Below are 22597 nucleotides of genomic sequence, written 5' to 3'. Positions count from 1 at the left end.
TTGATTGGTGAGTGTGAGATGTGAATCAATCACAACATGGGTCGAGAACTGGAACAGGGAAAGATAGGGTATGAGAATCTGGTACAGTTTAATGTTATTAAGAAGGGATTTTGGTTTATTAGGTTCAGTTGTGGAATAGAGAAAACCGGAGTTAATATTAGGGGTTTAGTAAAAAGATTTGCTCAAATATTGAGGAGAATATTAAGATGTTTGAAGTTTCCAAAAGTTCCAAAAAATCTTTTGTTGAGATATTTTTAAAAAAAGGAAGTCAAGAGGCGCTTCGGGTGTGTCGAAGAAATTTCTTTGTGGAAAACCTAGCAATAAGAAAAACGAATCGGAGATGTTGAGGGCAACTCGAAGTGGATTGGTGAGTAGAGGAAGACAATTGGAGATGTCTCGAGGTGATGGTATTGCTAATCGACCTTAGTTGGTTGATAAACCGAGTGATGTTGAAGAAGTTCAACCTAGAATTGTGCTGTATGGATCCGACAACGATGATGATTCATCTAAAGGTGAATCGGGGAAAAATCAAGGGGTAGATGATCTCGAAGGAGAAAATCCAACTGACGATGAGGTCGAAGTTGTTAGCAAGCGAAAAGGGAAGGATGTTGCTTCAGAGTCTGATGAAGAGATTGGATGTGAATAGATTTCTGTACAAGAGCAGATTGAGCAGCACAAAGAGAAGCAGAGGAGTAAAGAACAGAAAACTGTTGTGTCGAATAAAAAGGAGAAGTCTGCTTTTAAGTCAAAGCGATTCAGATCCGAAGAACCAAGTACTTGGAATGTTCGAGCTAAATCAGGATTTCAGTCAGATCGGTTTGTTTCCAAGGCGGCTCAAACAAGGTACTCTAAGATCTTTACTAGGAAGGTTGCAGCTGAAAGACAACTAGACATGTCTCAAACTGATGAATTTGGGTTCATAGAGAAAGTAGTGTCTCTAGGATTACGAGATACTGTTCAAGATCCCTCTATTTATGTCAAAGAGGTTGTTTGTGAGTTTTATGCAAATCTGCCCAATAAAAGAGCTAGGGATGGTGTACAAGTGTTTGTGAGAGGACATTGGTATGAGTTTTTCACCCAAGGTTATCAATCAGGCTTTTAACCTTCCCCCATTGACTAAAGCTGAGAGGAAAGCAAGTGCAAAAGTAGATAAGTTGAGTAAAGATGAACTTGCAGAAGTTCTAAGTGGAAGAGACAAGTCTGCGTGGTCAAACTTCAAAGTTAGAGATTTACCTGGAGAAGTTGCAGCTCTCATGATGTTGTCAGCCTTTAATTGGGTTCCTTCTGTTCATAGGAATCATCCTTCAGTCAAACGAGCTCAAGTAGTATACAAGATCGTTCAAGGTCCGCTTGAATGGTCAGATGAAGAGGAAGAAATTTTTGCTGGATACTATACTAAGGATGTCAGAACTGGGTATGAACTGATGCTAAAATCACCAGTTGGAAGACAAGCTGGTGAAGGGTATTCTTCTACATCTGAGGTTGTTCAGTTGGGTAGTATTCGAATGCCGTATATTGGTCACGATAGTGCAGAGGTTTCGTATGAAGCATTAGTTGATACTACTCAAGCTCTTCAGCGGCTTATTGATGTGGTTTACAGGTTGATTCAGAATCATCCATTGTCCAGAATGATTTAGCAGTTTTTAACTGTTGTGTTCACAAGAAGGGGGAGAAGTGATGGAGTCTGGTTCTAGTATTCTGCTATGGTACTTACACTTGCTTCTTTCATTGTTAAACAGGAGAAATAACTCCTATTTTTTAGAATGGTATGACTAGTTGCACTGTCGGCCAGGCATAAATCTCCACCATTCATTGTTCTTCAAATAAATAAACAAAAATAAATTAATCTCATATAAGTATTCCTTAATTAAATTATAAATAGAAATTCATAAATAAATAAAGATCTTAATAAATTAACTTTAATCATGTCTCAAAATACATAAATGCATAGAATATAAAAATCAAATAAAAATAAATCAGAAATCCAAATAACTAAAAGCCAAAGACAATAAAATAAGAGACAAGGTTGAATAAATCTAGCTAGATCAGTTTTTCTCTTCTTCAGAAGGGAAGAAATCGGGAATGTCTAGGTGAGTAAAATCACCAAAGTCAAAATCATCTTCAAACACCATATTTGTTTCCACTTTCTTTCCCTTTTCCTTGATGATTGTTGATAGAGCTCAACAAGATGTTTTGGGGTACGACACGTACGAGACCATTGGTCTTTTCCTCCACAACGGTAACATATATTCGGATATGTTGATTTCTCTTGTTTGTAACCACCTTTGTTTTCCCACTTCTGGTGAGAGTGGTTCTTAAACTGAACCCCATGACCACAGCCTCGGCCGTATCCACGTCCACGACCATGGTACGACCTTGACCATTATTATTGGTCTTATCGTAGGATACCACATTCGCTTCAGGGAATTGAGCAGAACCAGATGGGCGTAGTCCATGATTTGTCAACAACAACTTGTTTCTCAGCTACAAGAAGACAAGAAATGATTGGGAATACTTCATTAATCCCTTCTCACGGTACTGTGTCTGCAGGACAATGTTATTAGCATGAAAAGTGGAGAATGTCTTCTCCAACTTGTCTGCATCTGTGACTTTCTCTCCACATAATTCCAATTTAGAAGTTATTTACAAACTTGAAGTCTTGTAATCTCAGGTGAGTCCAATCATAGCGAGCCTTAGGTAAAATCACAGTCTTTTGATGATCATAAATTTCCTTTAGATCATTCCAAAGGATTTGTGGATCTTTCACACTCAAGTATTCATTCTTGAGATCCTCATGGAGGTGATGACGAAGCAAAATCATAGCTTTGGACTTGTCCTTGCTTTGAGTTTGATTTCCTTCTTTGATGGTGTCAAGGAGATCTTTTGAATCTAGATGAATCTCAGCATCTAGTGCCCATGCCAAGTATTTGTCTCCACTTATGTCAAGAGCTCCAAAATCAAGACTAGTGAGTTTTGACATAACTTTTAGCTCCAAAAATGTGCTGATAACGTGTTATAGATAGATAAAAGAGGAGGAATGTATTGGTATCTTATTCCAATGAATGAAAGGTCCTTTATATAGGAGTACAAAGAGAGGGTTTTACTTGATGACAAAATAAACCTACTTTACAAGTAATTTTAGAAAATGGGCCTTATAACAGGCATTCATCTATTATTCATAACAAAAAATATAATATATGTTTCATTGTTAAAAAAAAATCTTACTTTTATAACTGCTAATATTTTTATGGGTAAAACAATAAAAATCCATTATTTTGACCGACTGATTTTCCTAATGATCTTTTACTTTTATTTTATTTTTAGGTGAAAACACTTTTTTTCTGCTTTCTCTAGTGTGATTATGCATATATCTTTATTGGCAAACTTTTATATAGTCGGATTACAAAACGTCATTAAGTTACCGATCAAAGCCGTCATAATTAAAAGATTTAGGCCCTGATTGGTAACACACTTTTAAAACTTTAAAAATGTTTAAAGTCTTGACAGCCAATTTTTTTGCCAATCACGCTTTTTTGGCTTTTAATTTTTGTTAAGTTTTAAAAGTTACTTTTTTTTTCTCTTCCTTGTATTCTTTTTTTGTTAAAGAGTCAAATTCATGCTTTAAAACTAAACAATTTTTAAAGCATTCTTTTTTTCTCCCTTTTATATTTAAAAGCTCTACAAAAAGTATATATAAATATTTTACATATTTTATTTTTATAAATTAATTATTCTCATTTTTTTCTCTTTCTTTTAAGATCCATTTCAATAATAAATTTTATTTTTTCATCATCATCACTAATAATACTATAAAAGAGTTTATGAAATTCATGATTAATAAGAGAATAACATTCAAACAATGCATTGATTAGTGGTTAATAGATTTTTTTATGTACTTTTGCATTATTTATAATTTTAATAAGTTAATAAATTGATGTCTACAACTTCAATTATTTATTTCTTATTCTTATAGTTATTTGTTTTTAATTAGTTTTTATACAAAATCACACATTTGATTGACTTATATTTTTCAAAATTTTATTTTATCATTAATGAAAATTATTTTGTCATTAAAGTGCTATATGAATTGATTTATTACATAATATTTTTATTTATTATTAATATTTATAATAATAATAAAAATAACAGTTACAAAGTTCTTGGTAAACAATCAGATTTTAAGAGTTCAAGTTTCTACAGTCAAAGCATCTACAGTTAAATTCTCTGCAGCTAAAATTTTAAAGTCAAAGTTTTTACAGCCAAAAGCAACGGCCGTTACCAATCAGAGTTTTTTTTTTTTTATTGGTTTCTTGGTTATTGAAACCAGCTAGGTCCTTTGTATAAATCAATTGCGAAAAATAACTACGTAATTGTGTAATTACAACTAGTATGTCTTCATGCATTGATTTCCAAATTTGGCCCATACTGATAAAAATGGATCAATAATAACCACATAAAGTAAAATATTATTATCTCATTTCATTACCCAAGCGACAGAGACAAGTACATTATGTTGTATTATATATGTACTGGGAACAAAACCAAGTTATCTCAAAAGGAGAAGAAGATATACTTTCTCAATAATCTCTCATGGCTTCGATAACCCTACTTGAAGTCTCAATTTCTTTCCTTTTTTTTTCTGCTTCATTTTCGGATATTTCTTGATTAGCAAGAAATCTCACCGTCGCCTCCTGACGGACTGGCCGTTAGTCGGTATGCTTCCGGGTTTACTCGTCATGATGATCCCTCAGGGTTTCGACTATGCAACTGAGGTTCTCGAGGCCTCAAACATGACTTTTGCTTTCAAAGGCCCATGGTTTGGGGGACTCGACATGTTGCTCACCATTGATCCAGCCAATATCCATTACATCTTGAGCTCAAACTTCGAGAATTATCCTAAAGGATCCGAGTTCAAGAAGATATTCGATATTTTGGGAGATGGGATTTTCAACGCGGACTCAGAGTTATGGGAAGATCTGAGGAAATCAGCTCAAACCATTATCAATCATCAAGACTTTCAAACCTTTACACTAAAAACAAGCTTGAGTAAGCTAGAGAAAGGGCTTGTCCCACTTCTTGATCACGTTGCTGAGAAGAAATTGGTCGTTGACTTACAAGACGTGTTCAAAAGATTTGGTTTCGACACTTCCTTTGTTCTTATAACCGGGGTTGATCCAGGTTGTCTCTCGATCGAAATGCCGCATATGGAGTTTGCAAGAGCTTTAGACGAAGCAGAGGAAGCGATATTGTACAGACATGTCAAGCCAGAGATGGTTTGGAAGATGCAAAGATGGTTTGGGTTTGGAGATGAGTTGAAAATTAAAAAAGCTCACTCGATATTCGACCGAATTTGCTCTAAGTGCATAGTTTCTAAGAGAGATGAAATCGCCCGTGGAGATATTGACTCTTTTTCTAAAGATTTGTCGATGTCTTGCATGAATCTCGATACGACCAAGTACAAGTTGTTGAATCCTAGTAATGAAAAATTCCTTAGAGACATTATCGTAAACTTCATGGTAGCTGGTAGAGACTCCACAGGCTCTGCTCTCACTTGGTTCTTCTTTCTTCTCTCTAAGAACCCAAAGGCGATAACCAAGATTCGTCAGGAAATCAACGCAAAACTATCTCCAGGAACCAAGAACTTTGAATCATTCAACTCTGAGGAGGTAAAAGAGTTGGTGTATTTACATGGCGCATTGTGTGAAACACTACGGCTCTATCCACCGGTTCCATTTCAGAACAAGCCTCCTATAAACTCGGATGTCCTTCCGAGCGGACACAAAGTCGATGCAAGTTCAAAGATTTTCATTTTTCTTTACTCATTGGGGAGAATGAAATCGGTTTGGGGAGAAGATGCATCGGAATTTAAACCAGAGAGATGGATTTCAGAGAGTGGAAGGTTGATTCATGTGCCTTCTTTTAAGTTTTTATCATTCAATGCCGGTCCAAGGACTTGTTTGGGGAAAGACGTGGTTATGACGAATATGAAGACAATAGCTGTGAAAATTATACAAAACTATGAGATAAAGGTCATTGAAGGACACAAGGTCGAGCCATTTCCTTCTATTATTCTTTACATGAAGCATGGTCTTAAAGTTACAGTCACTAAGAGATGTAACTTGATCTGAACATATATTATGCAATACCTTTGTATCGTTGTTACCGCCGTTCATAAAGGCGGAGTTCATCACTGTCGTTGCCGCTGTTCATTAGGACGGAGATCACCATCGTCGTTGGCCACCAGCCACCACTCTCCTCCTCTATTACAACACACTAAAATAATAATTTTTCTCCACGCTCATCCTGTTCTCCTAATTATTGCTATATTCTTAATTTTATTTGTGATGTTGATTATCACACAAATTGACCCTAGTTAAAATTGAGTAACTAAAAAAAATAAGCGGTCACACAAATTGACTCTAATTAAAATTGAGTAACTAAAAAAATTAAGCGGTCCGGGGAAAAAAAGAGTGAGTGAATTTTTTTTTTTTTTTTGGGTGTTTCAGATTTTTACATCAAATTGAGAAATTAATTAAATTCTATATTTGTGAACCAAAAAAAAAAAAAATGCAATATTTAATTCCGGGAAACGCTGATAAATTGTCCGAATCCCTAAATATCATTTCTCTCGGTCTCAAGTCCAACCAAAGTCTTTCTTTAGCCTCTTTTGCTTCTCAGCCGCAGAGATCTCATCATGGCTCCAATTGCTGTCGGTGATGTTGTACCAGACGGAACTATCTCATTCTTCGATGAGAATGATCAGCTTCAGACCGTCTCCGTTTACTCTCTCGCCGCCGGTAAAAAAGTCATCCTCTTTGGTGTCCCTGGTGCTTTCACTCCCACTTGTAGGTATGTATAAAGCTTCAAACTTTCTTCAGATTCGTCCTTGGATTTAGTTTTATAAGATGTGGGTTTTAATTCTTAGCTGATGGGTTCTTAGATTTGATTTGAAAATTGTGTTTTTGCTTTTGGTTTGGTGAGGTTAGTATGAAGCATGTTCCTGGGTTCATTGAGAAAGCAGATGAGCTGAAGTCAAAGGGTGTTGATGAGATCATTTGCTTTAGCGGTGAGTATTAATTGTTTTGTTTTTAATCTCTGTGATGAGTTCTGTTCATGTATACTTGTGCAAATATGTTGAATTCGTTGGTTAGTCAAACTTGCTAAATTGTGAATGGTGGTTGGTGTTGGGTTTAGATAGTTCTGTAGATCGACAGGAGATGATGTTCTGAACTTGGAATGAGACAGTTTTGGAGTACAATGAATTGAGCTTTGAAGGGTCTGGTCTCTGATGAGCTCTAAGATTAGACGGGTTGTATTTGGCTTAGGCTGCTTGATGCGTTTTACGGATCCAAATGTGTATATTTGCTTTGGTTTTTAAAGAGTATTCACGGAGTGATTTGTGTGTATTGTTGCAGTGAATGATCCATTTGTGATGAAAGCATGGGGAAAGACATACCCAGAGAACAAGCATGTGAAGTTTGTAGCTGATGGATCAGGGGAATACACACACCTTCTAGGACTGGAGCTTGACCTCAAGGACAAGGGTCTTGGTGTTAGGTCAAGGAGATTCGCTCTGTTGCTCGATAACCTCAAGGTGACTGTAGCCAATGTTGAAACTGGTGGCGAGTTCACTGTTTCCAGCGCCGAAGATATCCTCAAGGCTCTCTAAGTTACTTATCGTTTGCTTTTGTTGTAAACCGCTGTATTCTATATCGCCTCGTTTTCAAACAAGTAGGTATTATAAAAATAAAGCGGTGTGTGATGGACTTGCTTTGGTGTAATAAACTGTTGGTTTTAGTCTTATTCTCTACGGTTGATTTATGAAATTGAGTAATTTTCACGTGAAAATATGCATACCAAATCTTTCCATTGTTGTTCTGATTGATGATAAGCACGTACCAAAAAGTTGGTATCATGCACACTTGGCCTTCAAATGTGTTAACGAACATTTAATAGATGTTAATCTTGAGGGCTGCTACTTTGTGTCTCACTTTCACTAACCGGAGAAATGAGCTGTCATTTGCTGTTTGTTAGGTCTCACCCAGTATTAACAAAATTATGACATGTGTCAAATTATCAATCTCAAATTTTGACAAGTGTAAAAATTAATATTTAAAAGGAGAAATTTAATTACAACAAAAATAAAATATTTTGTTTCAAAAAATATTAATAAAGTAAAAAGATAATTATCAAAAATTACAAAATTTATTATAAATACAAAGTTTTTTTGCAATAATTATAAGGAGATTATATATATATCATAAAATTCGAAATCATAATTTTATTTACTTATTTTTAATTTTAATTTAATAATTGTACAAAAAATAGAAAAAGGGATTAAAGAAAATATAGAGTTAACTATTAATTTTAAATTTTGGAAATACTCACTTCTATATAAACATAGATTGTTTCATATTTAAATAATTTATTCAAAAACACTGCTTTCAACTTTGTTTAATTGGGAAATCTTTTTTTAATGGGAAGATAAAATTTTCTTATTTTTTAAACCAAAATTTTCTCCTACTTTTTACTTTTTCAGTAGAGAATAATATGTTGATCCAAAAAAAATTAATATATGTGTTTTCTTTTCCTAATACTATATTTAAAATTGTTTTATTTAATTTATATTTTATCTTTGAATTATTTGGAATTCATATATTACTATGCTTATAATTTTCTATTGTTTCTTTAATTATGTACGTCAAATTAATTTTCTTCTAATTTTCAATGGTTGGTCATAAACTCTTCTTTTTTTTGTAAACAGAATTGTTACCATTATTCATTCAATCTCAAAAGGAGATAACAATTAGAAGCTCATCAACCTAATGGATTGATAAAATAGGATAATCAAACACAAGCTTACAACAAACATAGATTGATAGATTAGAGAAACATAAATCGTTGTTGATAGATCCATAGGAGCTCAAAGTCTGTGACACCCTGGTTTGCGGAAATGTTTAAAAGAATTGATTTGGCCACATATGTCACCAAAATGCACTTTTTCTGGTCAATGATTATGAGAGAACTTCATGATGGGTGACATTCCTGGAAGTGATTTTCGAAACTGTGCAAGTGAGGACAAAACACAGGAAAATATCATTTGTTGATTTGTAGGGTCGGTAAACAATTTTTTAAAGCCTCCCAGACATAACAAACTGGTCATCGAATATGGGTGGGTCCACGGACCGGGAATAGATGTAGGACCCACTTAGGAAGGTAGGCCCATGGACTGAGAGTGGATATGGACTCACTAAGCAAGGTGGTGGTTGAGGCGTTACAAAGACAGAGCCTACATCATGACGTGTCAAAGATACTTCTAAGAATACATTGGGAAATTTAACATTAGTATCAAAAGATTTTGTGACGTTAGAAAAAGGTTTTTACTTTTATTGGTTGTCGGAGCAAGCCATTTTGAGATAGCAAAAAGACGTGAACATGTTCTCGCCACACATAAGAAGGGCAGAACCTAGGCTCTCTCTATAGTGGAGAAGGTTGGATGCAAGGTTATCTCCCAAAGGGAGGAAGGGGGAGGAGGTTGGACGCAAGGTTATCTCCCTAAGGGAGGAAGGCGGAGCCAAGGTTCTCTCCACGGTGGAGGAGGTTGGACGCAAGGTTCTCTCCATAAAGGATGAGAGTGGAGCCGAGGTTCTCCATGGTGGTCATACATTATTATGATGATACATCATTGATTAGTATATTATGTAATATATTTTTATTCAAAATGTTTTTTGAGCCAACAATTTTAGTAATTAAAAAACTACGCAAAAGTGAAAGTAAAATAGTTGGCTTAATGTGTTCATATAAACATTTTCTAATTGGTGATAAAGAATATACAGTAGAACCTCTATAAATTAATAATGTCGGGACCATGAAATTCGATTAATTTATAGAGGTTTTAATTTCTCGATAAATTAATAATTATTAATTTATAAAGAGACTTTCCTAATTTGGTAAAAAAGTTTTAAAATAAAATATAATTAATATTTTTATAAAACCAATTAAAATGAAAGTAGCAATTATCATGTTTTGAAGATGATACTCAAAGATTTTAATACAGTAAAGATATTAAAAATAAACTCAAATAAAAATTAATGTATATATAAATACATATATTTAAATAATTTTATATAATTATTAATTTATATTATTGATGGGACCATATATTTACAAAGGATTTTCAAAAAGTATTATTTTATTATATTATCGAATTATGTCCAAAATTACACTAGTCCCAACTTCGGACCAAATAAATTTATTAATTTATAGAGATTATTAATTTAACGAGTATTAATTTATAGAGGTTCTATTGTATTTGTAATATAAAGTATATTTACGTGTAAAAAATACACTTTTAATAGTAACACACATAAAAAATTTGTAAATGGATATGAATCAGTGTATTATAATAAAAATAAAATTTATAAATAATGTACAAAAAATTTTAATATGTTTTTATTAAATTTAATTTAATTTATAAAACTTTAAACCCGCACATCTGAAACGACCAGACCCGGTTTTTTTTAATAAATAATAAATAATAATAATAAATACACTACAGCTAGTGGTCCCATATCCACTAGCCACATAACCACAAACACAACCAACAACGGAAATAACATATGCCAATAACCAATAAATAATCCAATCATAATCCAATAACCGATATTAATTCCAAATCATAAACTAATGATCCAAACAACATAAACCAGAGAACCAGCAATCCTAAACAACATTCTAGGACTCAACTCTAGCAACCTAACAGAAGCCAGACAACCAAGCGAACCACTAGAACATCCTCCTCTTCATTTTCTTGATTCCACGATCACACTTTGCCTTTACCTTTGCCAAGAAGTTTCAGAACCTTAAAAAATCAAAAACACGCTCCTAGGAAGCTCCTACAACGTCCAAAGTCTCAGATCTCACCAGAAAAAGCCACCAATCCACAGAAAATCACCAAGAACACCAAGAACACTCTTTCTCTCTTTTCTCTCTCTCAAAAGCGGCCAAAACAACTAATGAGACAAAAGAAACGATTTAAGGATTTTTCCCCTTTTCTTTTGCCCAAAACGCAGTGTTTCACTTAAACTCGTCCACAGAAAACAACCTTGCATCGACCGATGCACATAGTGCATCGACCGATGCACATAGTGCATCGACCGATGCAATCCCAAAACCAAGATTTCGGTTCGCGGATGTTATAATTCTCCCCCACCAATTTAGATTTGTCCTCGAATCTCGATCAACACTCAGCCAATGACCCCCGTGCTACCGTCTCAACGGCCCGCACTCCTCCGACCGACATACGAAAGGTCACCTCTAGGCGATAGACTCACGCTCCAGGCATTATTTGCTCTCGACTTTTAGACTCTCCTTTTTACTCACAGGCCTAAACCTTGAGTTTTTAATGGCTCCTCATCAGACCGAAGCCTGCATGCCATAATATTGGCTCCTCATCGGGCTTAAGCCCGCATGCCATAATGTATATAAGGGAGTCCAATACTCGTCTCTCAGGTTGCCACCCTACAGCGCGCCCTCGGATCATCATCCGAAGTCGATATACCAGCCATACTCCCAAGCCACAAAGTCTTAGAATATGACGGTAATAGGAGAACCTAAGTTCCCCAAGAGTCGCAAGCAAGCAATTCTGAACACGTCTGAGTCCTATCCCTATCCAGGTTTCCTTTCCGTGGCTCGCGTAAGATAACACGATGCCCTACCAACCACATATCCCCTCACTGGAATACCTTATGACCACACAAGGATCATCCCACTGCCCAACGGGCCGCCACAAAGGCCAAACACATGTCCTAAACAGGACCGCCACCAAGGACAAACAAATGTCCTAAACCGGACCGCCACCAAGATCAAACAAATGTCCTAAAAAGGACCGCCACCAAAACCAAACAAATGTCCTAAAAAAGACCGCCACCAAAGACCATCTGACTCGAAGGACCGCCTCAACAGGCATTCTGGCTAAACAACCCGCCATAAAGGCCACACTCTGGCTAAACAGCCGCCACAAAGGCCACACAATGGCTAAACAGTCCGCCACAAAGGCCACACAATGGCTAAACAGCCTGCCACAAAGGCCACATAATGGCTAAACAGCCCGCCACAAAGGCCACACAATGGCTAAACAGCCCGCCACAAAGGCCACACAAGCCCTCTCCAAGGCTCTCCGCAACTAAAAATGGACAAATTCTAACTCACACAAAACTTTCCACTTTTTGCACTTTCCACTACTGGAAACTTTCCACCTATAGAAACTTCTAAAACATGAACTTTTCCTCCAACACACTGCCTCGCGGAAACTTTGTACCCCAAACACCACCTCATCTTGTTACTTAGTCGCACAACCAACCACCCCAAGCGACCAAGTAAACAAGAGAGATGGGCTGGAATACTCCATTCCCGCTCCAGCCACGAATTACATATGGGACCAGGCTAGGCAAGCTCAAGTCGCGGCTTGCTTCTCATACCACTTCTTAAACCTTGCCTTCATCCTCGCCTCAGGCTCCCAAGTCTTCTCCTCAACACCATCACAGTCCCAAAGGACTCTCATCAAAGGAATCTTCTTCTTCCAAAGTTCCTTGATCCTCCTCTCGAGAGCCCTCACTGGTCTCGCCTCCAAAGTCATGTTAGGCTGAAGATCCTCAGGAATCTTAGCCAACAACTGATCATCCTCGCGGAGACACTTCCGCAACATAGACACATGGAAAACCTTATGGAATGCACGCATAACCTCAGGTAACTCCAGTCTATATGCCACTGGTCCAACTCGCTCAATCACTCTGAACGGACCCATATACCTCGGACTCAACTTAGTCTCAGTCAATGACCTGTTCAGACCCCGCAATATGGCCATCTTGAGGTACACTCTACCTCCAACCTGAAATTCAAGATCTCTCCTCCTCCTATCGGCATAACTCATCTGCCGATCTTGAGCTTCCTTCATGTTCAGCTTGAGAACCCGAATCTTCTCCAAAGTCTCCTGAACAAAATCTGCCCCGTACATGCTCCTCTCCCCCACCTGATTCCAGCATAACGATGTACGACATGACCTACCATACAAAGCCTCATAAGGAGCCATGCCAATACTCGCCTGGTAACTGTTGTTGTAAGCAAACTCTACCAAGCTCAAATGATCTGCCCAATCGCCACCCCAATCCAGCACACACATCCTCAGCAAATCCTCCAACGTCTGGATCGTCCTCTCTGACTGTCCATCTGTCTGGGGATGATACGCTGTACTCATATGCACCTTAGTGCCCATATCTGCCAGAAATGCCCTCCAGAACACTGAAGTGAACTTGGAATCCCTATCAGACACAATGCTCGCTGGAACCCCATGTAACCTGAGTATCTCCTTCACGTACTTCTTAGCCAAGACCGCTGCTCCATCAGTCTTCTTAATGGCCAGAAAATGTGCCGACTTAGTCAACCGGTCCACAATGACCCAAATAGCATCAAACATTCTGGACACTGGCAAACCTACCACGAAGTCTATAGTAATCATATCCCACTTCCACTCTGGAATGGGAAGACTCTTCAGCAAACCACCTGGTACTTGATGTTCAGCCTTCACTTGCTGACACACATCGCACCTCGCAACCCAACTAGCCACGTCCTTCTTCATCTCGACCCAGTGATAGTACCTCTTGAGATCTCGGTACATCTTAGTCGCTCCTGGATGAATAGAGAACTTGCTAGCATGAGCCTCTCTCAGAATCTCCTGCCTCAACTCCTCATCCTTGGGCACACAGATCCGCCCATGCACCAGAATAGTACCATTAGTCGAAACCTGATACTCTGAGTCACATCTTTTGAGGCATTCACCAGCCCCAAATCCGACTCCTGAGCCAACAGCACTCTGCTCAACAAATCTGCTCTATCAGTTGCAACCAAACCCAATGGCTCCTGAGAAACCGCACACAAACTCAACGCACTAATCTCCCCTACCAGAGACTCCATATCCAAAGCATCTGCAACCAAGTTAGCCTTACCAGGATGATAGACTATCTCTAGATCATAATCTGCCACCAGCTCCATCCACCGCCTCTGCCTCAAGTTCAGCTCGGACTGAGTGAATATATACTTCAGGCTCTTATGATCTGTGAACACATGTACTTTTGCACCATAAAGATAAGATCTCCAAATCTTCAGGGGAAAAACTCCAGCACCCATCTCCAGGTCATGAGTAGGATAGTTGTCCTCATGCTTCCGCAACTGCCGCGAAGCATAGGCAATCACCTTTCCATGCTGCATCAACACATATCCCAAACCCACTCTAGATGCATCTGTATAAACCACATAGGATTCTCCCTGCTCAGGCAAAGCCAACACCAGAGCAGTAGTCAACATCTCCTTCAGGCTTGCAAAGCCCTCCTCACACTCGTGTTACCAGACAAAAGGAACAACCTTGCCCGTCAACTTAGTCATAGGACGTGCTCTGCTCGCAAACCCCTGCACAAATCTCCTGTAATACCCTGCCAACCCGAGAAAACTCCTGATCTCCGTGACATTCTGCGGTCTAGGCCAATCCCTGATAGCCTGAATCTTCTCCGGATCTACAGAAAACCCATCTGCAGACACAATATGACCCAGAAAGCCCATCTCACGCTGCCAGAAACTACACTTGCTCAGCTTAGCAAACAACTTCTGCTCCCGCAGCTTCTCCAGAACTGCCCTCAAATGCACTGCATGCTCTTCAGGACTCTTAGAATAAACCAGGATGTCGTCGATGAAAATGATGACAGACACGTCCAGAAACTCCTGAAACACGCTGTTCATCAACCTCATAAACGCAGTTGGTGCGTTAGTCAACCCAAACGGCATCACTACAAACTCATAATGCCTATACATCATCCTGAAAGCGGTCTTCCTCACATCTGCCTCATCTATAGGGATATGATGATAACCCGACGCCAGATCTATCTTAGAGAACCAAGTAGCACCTCTCAACTGATCCAACAACTCATCGATCCTCGGAAGAGGGTACTTGTTCTTCACAGTGACCCGGTTCAAACCCTTGTAATCAATACACAAGCGGAAACTCCCATCCTTCTTCTTAACGAATAACACCGGCGCTCCCCACGGTGATACACTAGGACGGATGAATCCCTTGCTCAACAAATCCTCTAGCTGCTTCTTCAGCTCTGACATCTCTGTTGGAGCCATCCTGTAAGGAGCCTTGGATAACGGTGTCGTTCCTGGTTCCAGTTCAATCGTAAAAAGATCAGACCGAGAAGGTGGACATCCCTGGAATGACTGGAACACGTCCTCAAACTCCTCTACAACCCGAATACCGCTAACTATAGACTTCCCCACTGACTCTGGCATAGACATAGTAACCAAATAATCCTCACGACCCTTCTCGATCATCGAACCAGCCTGAATGGCCGAGATCACGAGACTCTCTGAAGTCGGTCTAATCCCCTGATAAACCAACTTCCCTCCTGAGCGCTCAATATCCACTCTACCCCGATGACAATCCAGATGAACCATATGCCGATGCAACCAGTCCATCCCCAAATTAACGTCATAAAGCTCCACTGGGTTGATAAGCAAATCCGCAGGCCAAGAATCTCCCGCGATCTGAATATCAATACCCCTTGCTCGACCAATGACCCTCTGAAACTTGCCTCCAACAACTCTAACAAATCCTGCACGCTCTCCGGGATCTCCTACGATACCCGCGCTCTCTCCACACTCCGGGGTCATGAAGCTATGAGTAGCTCCAGAGTCAAACTGAACATGGGACTTAGACCCTCCCACCAAAAAGGTCCCTACACAAACCTCATGTGTTGAGAACCTAACAGTTTATCACAGGACAACATAAAATCTGAACTTACTAAGAATTCACAAAGACAAAGTACCAGAAATTATACTTGTGATTGCTCCGGCACTGGTTCCACCAGTCTCTGCAGTCGTGTAAACGTGGCGCCTGCTTAATCCGTGCCACCTGCTGCCCTCCCGGCTGCACCTGCTGCAACGCTGCCACTACTACCGGTTGCAACTTGGGACAATAAGGCCTGATGTGCCCTAGCTCCCTGCAATGATAGCACACACGATCTGCTGTCGTCTAAGCACTCCTCTTGGGACAGCTAGCAACCTTGTGATCCTTGCCTCCACACCTGAAGCAACTCGGACCACCCGGCCTCTGTGTAGCCTCCCATCTCCTCTTGGTTCCCTGCGCAGGCTTGCCACCCTTGCTAGAACCTCCCTGATGGTGTGCCTTGCTAGGTTGGACTGCTGGGCTAGCCGCCACTGACTGTGCCAGGATATCCTCCTCAACCCATATTGCAGTCTCAACCATCTCTGCACGCGTAGCGTAACTCCGCCCTCTACAATGAACCCTCAAGTCATCACGTAGGGCCCTCAAAAACCTCCTGACCTGAGCCTCCTCAGACTCCATATCCCGACCTCCATACCTCAGAAGTCGACAGAACTCCAAGTCAAGCTCCCGCACTGACCGAGTTCCCTGAGCTAGCTGAAAGAACTGCACCTCCAACCAATCGAGTGCCTCTCTAGGGAAATACTTGCGGTTGAACTCCAAGACGAAGTCAGCCCAAGTCATCTCCCTCTGCACTCTCCTGGCTGCCACAGAACTCCACCACAACTGAGCATCACCAGTCAAATGGTGGACCCCAATGTCAACCCAAAACTCCTCAGGACATCTCAGAGTATGGAAGTTACGTTCCACACTCGTCCTCCACGCCTCCGCAGCGGTAGGATCTGTACCTCCCGAAAACCGCTCGGTACGAATATGACCCATCTCTGTCAGCATGCTGATATAACCTGAGCCTGAGCCAGTGCCACTGGCGGCAACCTGAGCTTGGGTCGGTGCCACTAGCGGCAACCGCACTATCAACTGTGCCAGCAAACCCGCAAGGTCGACATCCGGGACTCCACCCACTGGGACACCCGCACCTGGGGCCCTAACATCACCAGCTACTGGAGCATCAACACCACCCCCTCCGGCCACACTCACGGAATCCCCCTAGACACTCTGCGACTCGCCGACACCCTCTGCTGTCACACTCTGGTCCTCGGTCTCACTAACCACTGAGACTCTGCCCCTACCACGACCACGTCCGCGTCCACGACCACGTCCGCGTCCTTGACCACGACCACGACCAGCGACAGCATCCTCTCTATCCATCTGCACTACCATGAACAGAAGGCTAAGCACACAATTATCATAACACAGAAACATTAACTCACCGTGGAATCACACTTTAGGCCCGAAGAGGATGTTCTAGGACTCCATGCCACACACAATTGCCTAACTCACATAATCAATCAAAACATGCAATCCCAACATCAACAACAGAAACCTAGAACCGTAAGGGCTCTGCTACCAAACTGAAATGACCAGACCCGTTTTTTTTAATAAATAATAAATACACTACAGCTAGTGGTCTCATACCCACTAGCCACCTAACAACAAACACAACCAGCAGCGGAAATAACAGATACCAATAACCAATAAATAATCCAATCATAATCCAATAACTGATATTAATTCCAAATCATATACTAATGATCCAAACAACATAAACCAGAGAACCAGCAATCCTAAACAACATTCTAGGACTCAACTCTAGCAACCTAACAGAAGCCAGACAACCAAGCGAACCACTAAAACATCCTCCTCTTCATTGCCTTGATTCCACGATCACACTTTGCCTTTACCTTTGCCAAGAAGTTTCTGAACCTTAAAAAATCAAGAACATGCTCCTAGGAAGCTCCTACAACGTCCTAAGTCTAAGATCTCACCAGAAAAACCCACTAATCCACAGAAAATCACCAAGAACACTCTTTCTCTCTTTTTTCTCTCTCAAAAGCAGCCAAAACAACTAATGAGACAAAAGAAACGACTTAAGAGTTTTTCCCCTTCTCTTTTGCCCAAAACGCAGCGTTTCACTTAAACTCGTCCGTAGAAAACAACCTTGCATCAACCGCTGCAATCCCTAAACCGGGAATTCGGTTCGCGGATGTTACAACATCGGACGGGTCCTCATCTAGTCTATACTAAATAAAAGTTGAAGCTATAATCTCCTAAGGCTGTCCACCTAGGATTTAAAACATCCAATCGGAATTCGATATGTCACTAATTAACATTTTTTAAATGTCGAGAATTTCCTACATTAAAATATTTTTTAAACGACCAATAGCAATCAGACAACTCATTACTTAGCATTTTTGAAATTATGTTAAATTTCTATATTAAAATACTTATAAATAAATGTATTTACAACGTCCCACACCGGCTAGAAAAATTTAGACAATGGTTGAGAACCATTATAAATAAGACTAATATGCTTCCAACTATGAATCAGTAGGAAGCTTGATTTATTAAACGTCCAAATTTAAAAAATTTAAAAGGTATTACTAAAAAGTTCAAATATTATAAATATTTAAACTTCATAGTTAGTTAAAAATATTATAAATACCTCCATAGAAAGTTTAAAATTTTTAATTATTTAAACTCTATAAGAAGTTTAAGTATTATTAATATTTAACTCTCAAACATTTAAATCATGTTTCTATGTATGACTTTATAGATGATTTGATATTGTTTCTGTAAAACTATCTTTTGGGTCAAAGGAAGGAGGATTGACATCGCAAGATTGACATCACAAGATTTTGATTTGATGTTGTTTGAGTTAATTTTTGAGGTTTAAAGAAGAAGGATCGATGACAAGCATACATGTTTTATTAACTCTACATGTGTTCATATTACTTTCTCTACAAGTAATTTGTAATTTTGTAGGAAAAGTTTCAATACATGTGGATCTATAACCGTGTAAGTATACAGGTGAAAGTATCAATAATTGGATGCATGTAGTGACTGCAATTTTACGAGACAGGAGACAATAATTTTGGTATTAGAGTTTGATGGGTTAACAAGTTGTGTGGTAGTCTAAAATAAAAGGTTTTAAATGATTATTCAGTGAAATAATGTGAGGAAGCTGATAAGGAAGAGTTAGAAGAAGAGTATAAAATCGGACGGTAAAAGTAACGATGACATTTAGCATGAAAATTTGATAATGAAAATGATGAGAAAGAATATGAAGAGTAAGAAAACAGTGAAAAATAAATCACAAAGACATAGATGGTGGTGATCAATTAAAAATGAGAAAAAGATTAATTCATGATTATAAAAAAAAAATTGTTTGTCTAATGGTCAAAGAAACGATTTAGGATATGCTAGGTCACCAGTTCGATTCACCTCGCCTGGGCGTCCAATTAATTTCATGATTCTTTTGATCAGATTTGAATTTTTAACACAAGTGACTTTTATATTTATAAAAAGTAAAATTTTCACCAGTCAATGTAATTTAAAATTTTATATAAGCTAATATTTTATAACTGTCATCAATCATATAAAATTTTAACCAAAATATAGCAAATAAACTCACGCGTAGCATGAATTCAAAACCTAGTACTATATAAAAGAAGAAGCTATAAGCTCTTAAATCTGTCCACATGGGATTTAAAACAACCAATAGGGATTAGACATGTCACTAATTAACATTTTAAAAAAGTTTCAGAATTGCCTATATTAAGATTTTTTAAATACCCATCTCGATCAGCTATCTCAATATTTAACATTTTTAAAATTATGGAAAATTTCTATATTATAATACTTATAAATAAGTGTATGGACAACGTCCCACATCAGCTAGAAAAGTTTAGACGATGGATGAAAACCATTATAAATAAGACTAATATACTTCCAACTACGAATGAGTAGGAAGTTTGATTTATCAGGCGTCCAAATTTTAAAAAAAAAATTAAAATATTATTATTGAAACTTTTAAAAAGTTCAAATATTATACATATTTAAACTTTATAGGATGTTTAAAAAAATTATAAGTACTTCCATAGAAAGTTCAAAATATTGTAAATATTTAAACTCTATAAGAAGTTTTAGTATAATTTATATATTAAAATACTTATAAATAAGTGTATTTACAACGTCTCACATCGGCTAGAAAATTTTAGATAATGGCTGAGAACCATTATAAATAAGACTAATATGCTTCCAATTATGAATGAGCAAGAAGCTTGATTTATTAGGCATCCAGATTTAAAAAAAAATAAAAGTTTAAAATATTATAATTATTAAAACTTTTAAAAAGTTCAAATATTATAAATATTTAAACTTTATAGGATGTTTAAAAATATTATAAATACCTCCATAGAAAGTTTAAGTATTATTAATATATAACTCTCAAAAATTTTAAACATGGTTTTAAGTATGAATTTATAGATGATTTTATATTGTTTCTGTAAAAATATCTTTTGGGTCAAAGGAAGAAGGATTGACATCACAAGATCTTAACTTGATGTTGTTTGAGTTAATTTTTGAGGTTTAAAGAAGAAGGATCGATGACAAGCACACATGTTTTATTAGCTATACATGTGTTCATATTACTTTCTCTACAAGTAATTTGCAATTTTGTAGTATTAAGGATATTGGTTTGAAAAGTCTCATTACGTGTAGATCTATACAGGTGAAAGTATCAATAATTAGGTGCATGTAGTGATTAAGCTGGTCTGTAAAATTGCACAAATTTTACGAGACAAGAGACAACGATTTTGGTATTAGAGTTTGATGGGTTAACAAGTTGTGTGGTAGTCTAAAAAAAAGTTTTAAATGATTATCAGTGAAAGAATGTGACGAAGCTGATGAGGAAGAGGAAGAACAAGAGTATAATGAAGAATCGGACGGTAAAACTAACAATAACATTTATCATGAAAATTTGACAATGAAAATGATGAGAAAGAATATGAAAAGTAAGAAAGTGAAAAATAATTCATGAATACATAGATGGTGGTAATCATTTAAATATGAGAAAACCAGATTAATTCATGATTATAAAAATGTTTTGCTTGTGTGATGGTCAAAAACGGTTTATGCTAGGTCACCAGTTCATGATTAGGATATGCTAGGTCACCAGTTCGATCCGTCTCGCCTGTGCGTCCAATTAATTTCATGATTCTTTTGATCAAAATTTAATTTTTAACACAAGTGACTTTTTATTTTTATAAATTAAAATTTTCACCAATCAATTATAATTTAAAATTTTATTTAAGCTAATATTTCATAATTGTCGTTAATCATATATAATTTTTACCAAAATATATCAAAATACGCGTGGGTTCAAAACATAGTTATATATTAAAAAAAAAACTCAATTTTTTCTTGTCATACAAGATTTTCCAAATATGTCTACATATGTTATTCTATTTGGAAAAAAAAAGTTTTTTGTTTTAAATTCAAAGCATTGCATTCAACTTAAAGCCTGAAATAGAGGAAGAATCATTCAAATTATATGAAAGATAAAAAGATAAAAGGCTTGAAGATTTATCCAAGGAAATGCTCAACTCCAAAAAGCTTGCATCAGCAGGAATATCTCTAGTCGCCTGACGGATTCAGATTCAGTCATTTCAAGAAATCCAAGACCAACTTGTGGTGGTCATAAATGTGTATGTTTATATATTTGGAAAACAAAGTTTATTTTTGGATAAACTAATTTTAGAAATCTCTTAATGATAATAAATATATTCAATTAATGATATATATTTTCCATTCCGTAAAACACTATAAATTGTGCCATATACACACCTATTCTATTATATTCATCTTCAAGTCCAACAAAACTCATTCATTAGCCCATTTTGCTTCAAATCCTCAGAGATCTCTCTCCACATGGCTCCAATTACAGTCGGCAATGTTATACCAGACGGAAAGATCTCATTCTTCGATGAGAATGATCAGCTTCAGACAGTCTCCATTCACTCTTTCGCCGCCGGTAAAAAAGTAGTTTTCTTTGGTGTCCCTGGTGCTTTCACTCCCCTTTGCAGGTATGTATAAAGTTTCAAACTTTCTTCAGGTTTCTCCTTGGAATTGGCTTTATAAGATCCTTAGTTTCGATTTGAGAACCGGGTTGTGGTTTTTTTTTGTTTTTGTTTGTGAGGTTAGTATGAGCCATGTGCCTGGATTCATTGAGAAAGCAGGGGAGTTTAAGTCAAAGGGTATTGATGAGATCATTTGCTTTAGCGGTGAGTATTAACTGATATGTTTGATGTGCAAAATGTGTTTTTGTTTAAGTACTGACGCCGTCATATACCATTGATTGTTGCAGCAAACGATCCGTATGTGATGAAGGCATGGGGAAAGACATACACAGAGAACAAGCACGTGAAGTTTGTAGGTGACGGGTCAGGGGAATACACACACCTACTAGGACTTGAGCTTGACCTAAAGGACAAGGGTATGGGCGTTAGGACAAGGAGATTCGCTATGTTGCTCGATAACCTCAAGGTGTCTGTAGCCAATGTTGAATCTGGCGGTGAGTTCACCATTTCCAGCGCCGAAGATATCCTCAAGGCTCTCTAGATAACTTTATCTTTTGCTTATTGTATTGTGTTATGTAAACCGCTCTATGTGAAGTAGAGGATTCTATAGCCTCATTTTATGCATAATAAAGCAGCGTGTGACTTGCTTGATATAATAAAATAAAGTATTAATTGGTTTTGATATTATTTTTCTTTGTGGTTGATTCCTGAAAGATATGAGTAATTC

The 22597-nt window shown here is 37.7% G+C and overlaps 2 protein-coding genes and 2 pseudogenes across 2 annotated transcripts; 3 read left to right on the top strand and 1 right to left on the bottom strand.

Annotated features, from left to right (window-relative positions):
* Positions 1–2045: 2045 nt before the first annotated feature.
* On the bottom strand, positions 2046–2980 carry LOC147925514 (uncharacterized; annotated as a pseudogene).
* Positions 2981–4674: 1694 nt separating this feature from the next.
* LOC104789594 (alkane hydroxylase MAH1 pseudogene) lies at positions 4675–6203 on the top strand (annotated as a pseudogene).
* Positions 6202–7848, top strand: LOC104701190 (peroxiredoxin-2B). The gene is made up of 3 exons (XM_010416841.3): positions 6202–6849; positions 6987–7066; positions 7416–7848. The coding sequence occupies exons 1-3, from the start codon at positions 6695–6697 to the stop codon at positions 7667–7669; spliced, it is 489 nt and encodes a 162-aa protein (XP_010415143.1). The 5' UTR covers positions 6202–6694; the 3' UTR covers positions 7670–7848.
* A 13546-nt stretch (positions 7849–21394) lies between these two features.
* On the top strand, positions 21395–22557 carry LOC104750382 (peroxiredoxin-2C-like). The gene is made up of 3 exons (XM_010472172.3): positions 21395–21876; positions 21995–22074; positions 22158–22557. The coding sequence occupies exons 1-3, from the start codon at positions 21722–21724 to the stop codon at positions 22409–22411; spliced, it is 489 nt and encodes a 162-aa protein (XP_010470474.2). The 5' UTR covers positions 21395–21721; the 3' UTR covers positions 22412–22557.
* The last annotated feature ends 40 nt before the right edge of the window (positions 22558–22597 follow it).

Source organism: Camelina sativa, chromosome 16, assembly GCF_030686135.1.
Source record: "Camelina sativa cultivar CO46 ecotype springtype chromosome 16, ASM3068613v1".
Taxonomy (NCBI): domain Eukaryota; kingdom Viridiplantae; phylum Streptophyta; class Magnoliopsida; order Brassicales; family Brassicaceae; genus Camelina; species Camelina sativa.
Note: the sequence above shows the minus strand (reverse complement) of the source record. Positions and strands in the feature narration are given on the sequence as shown.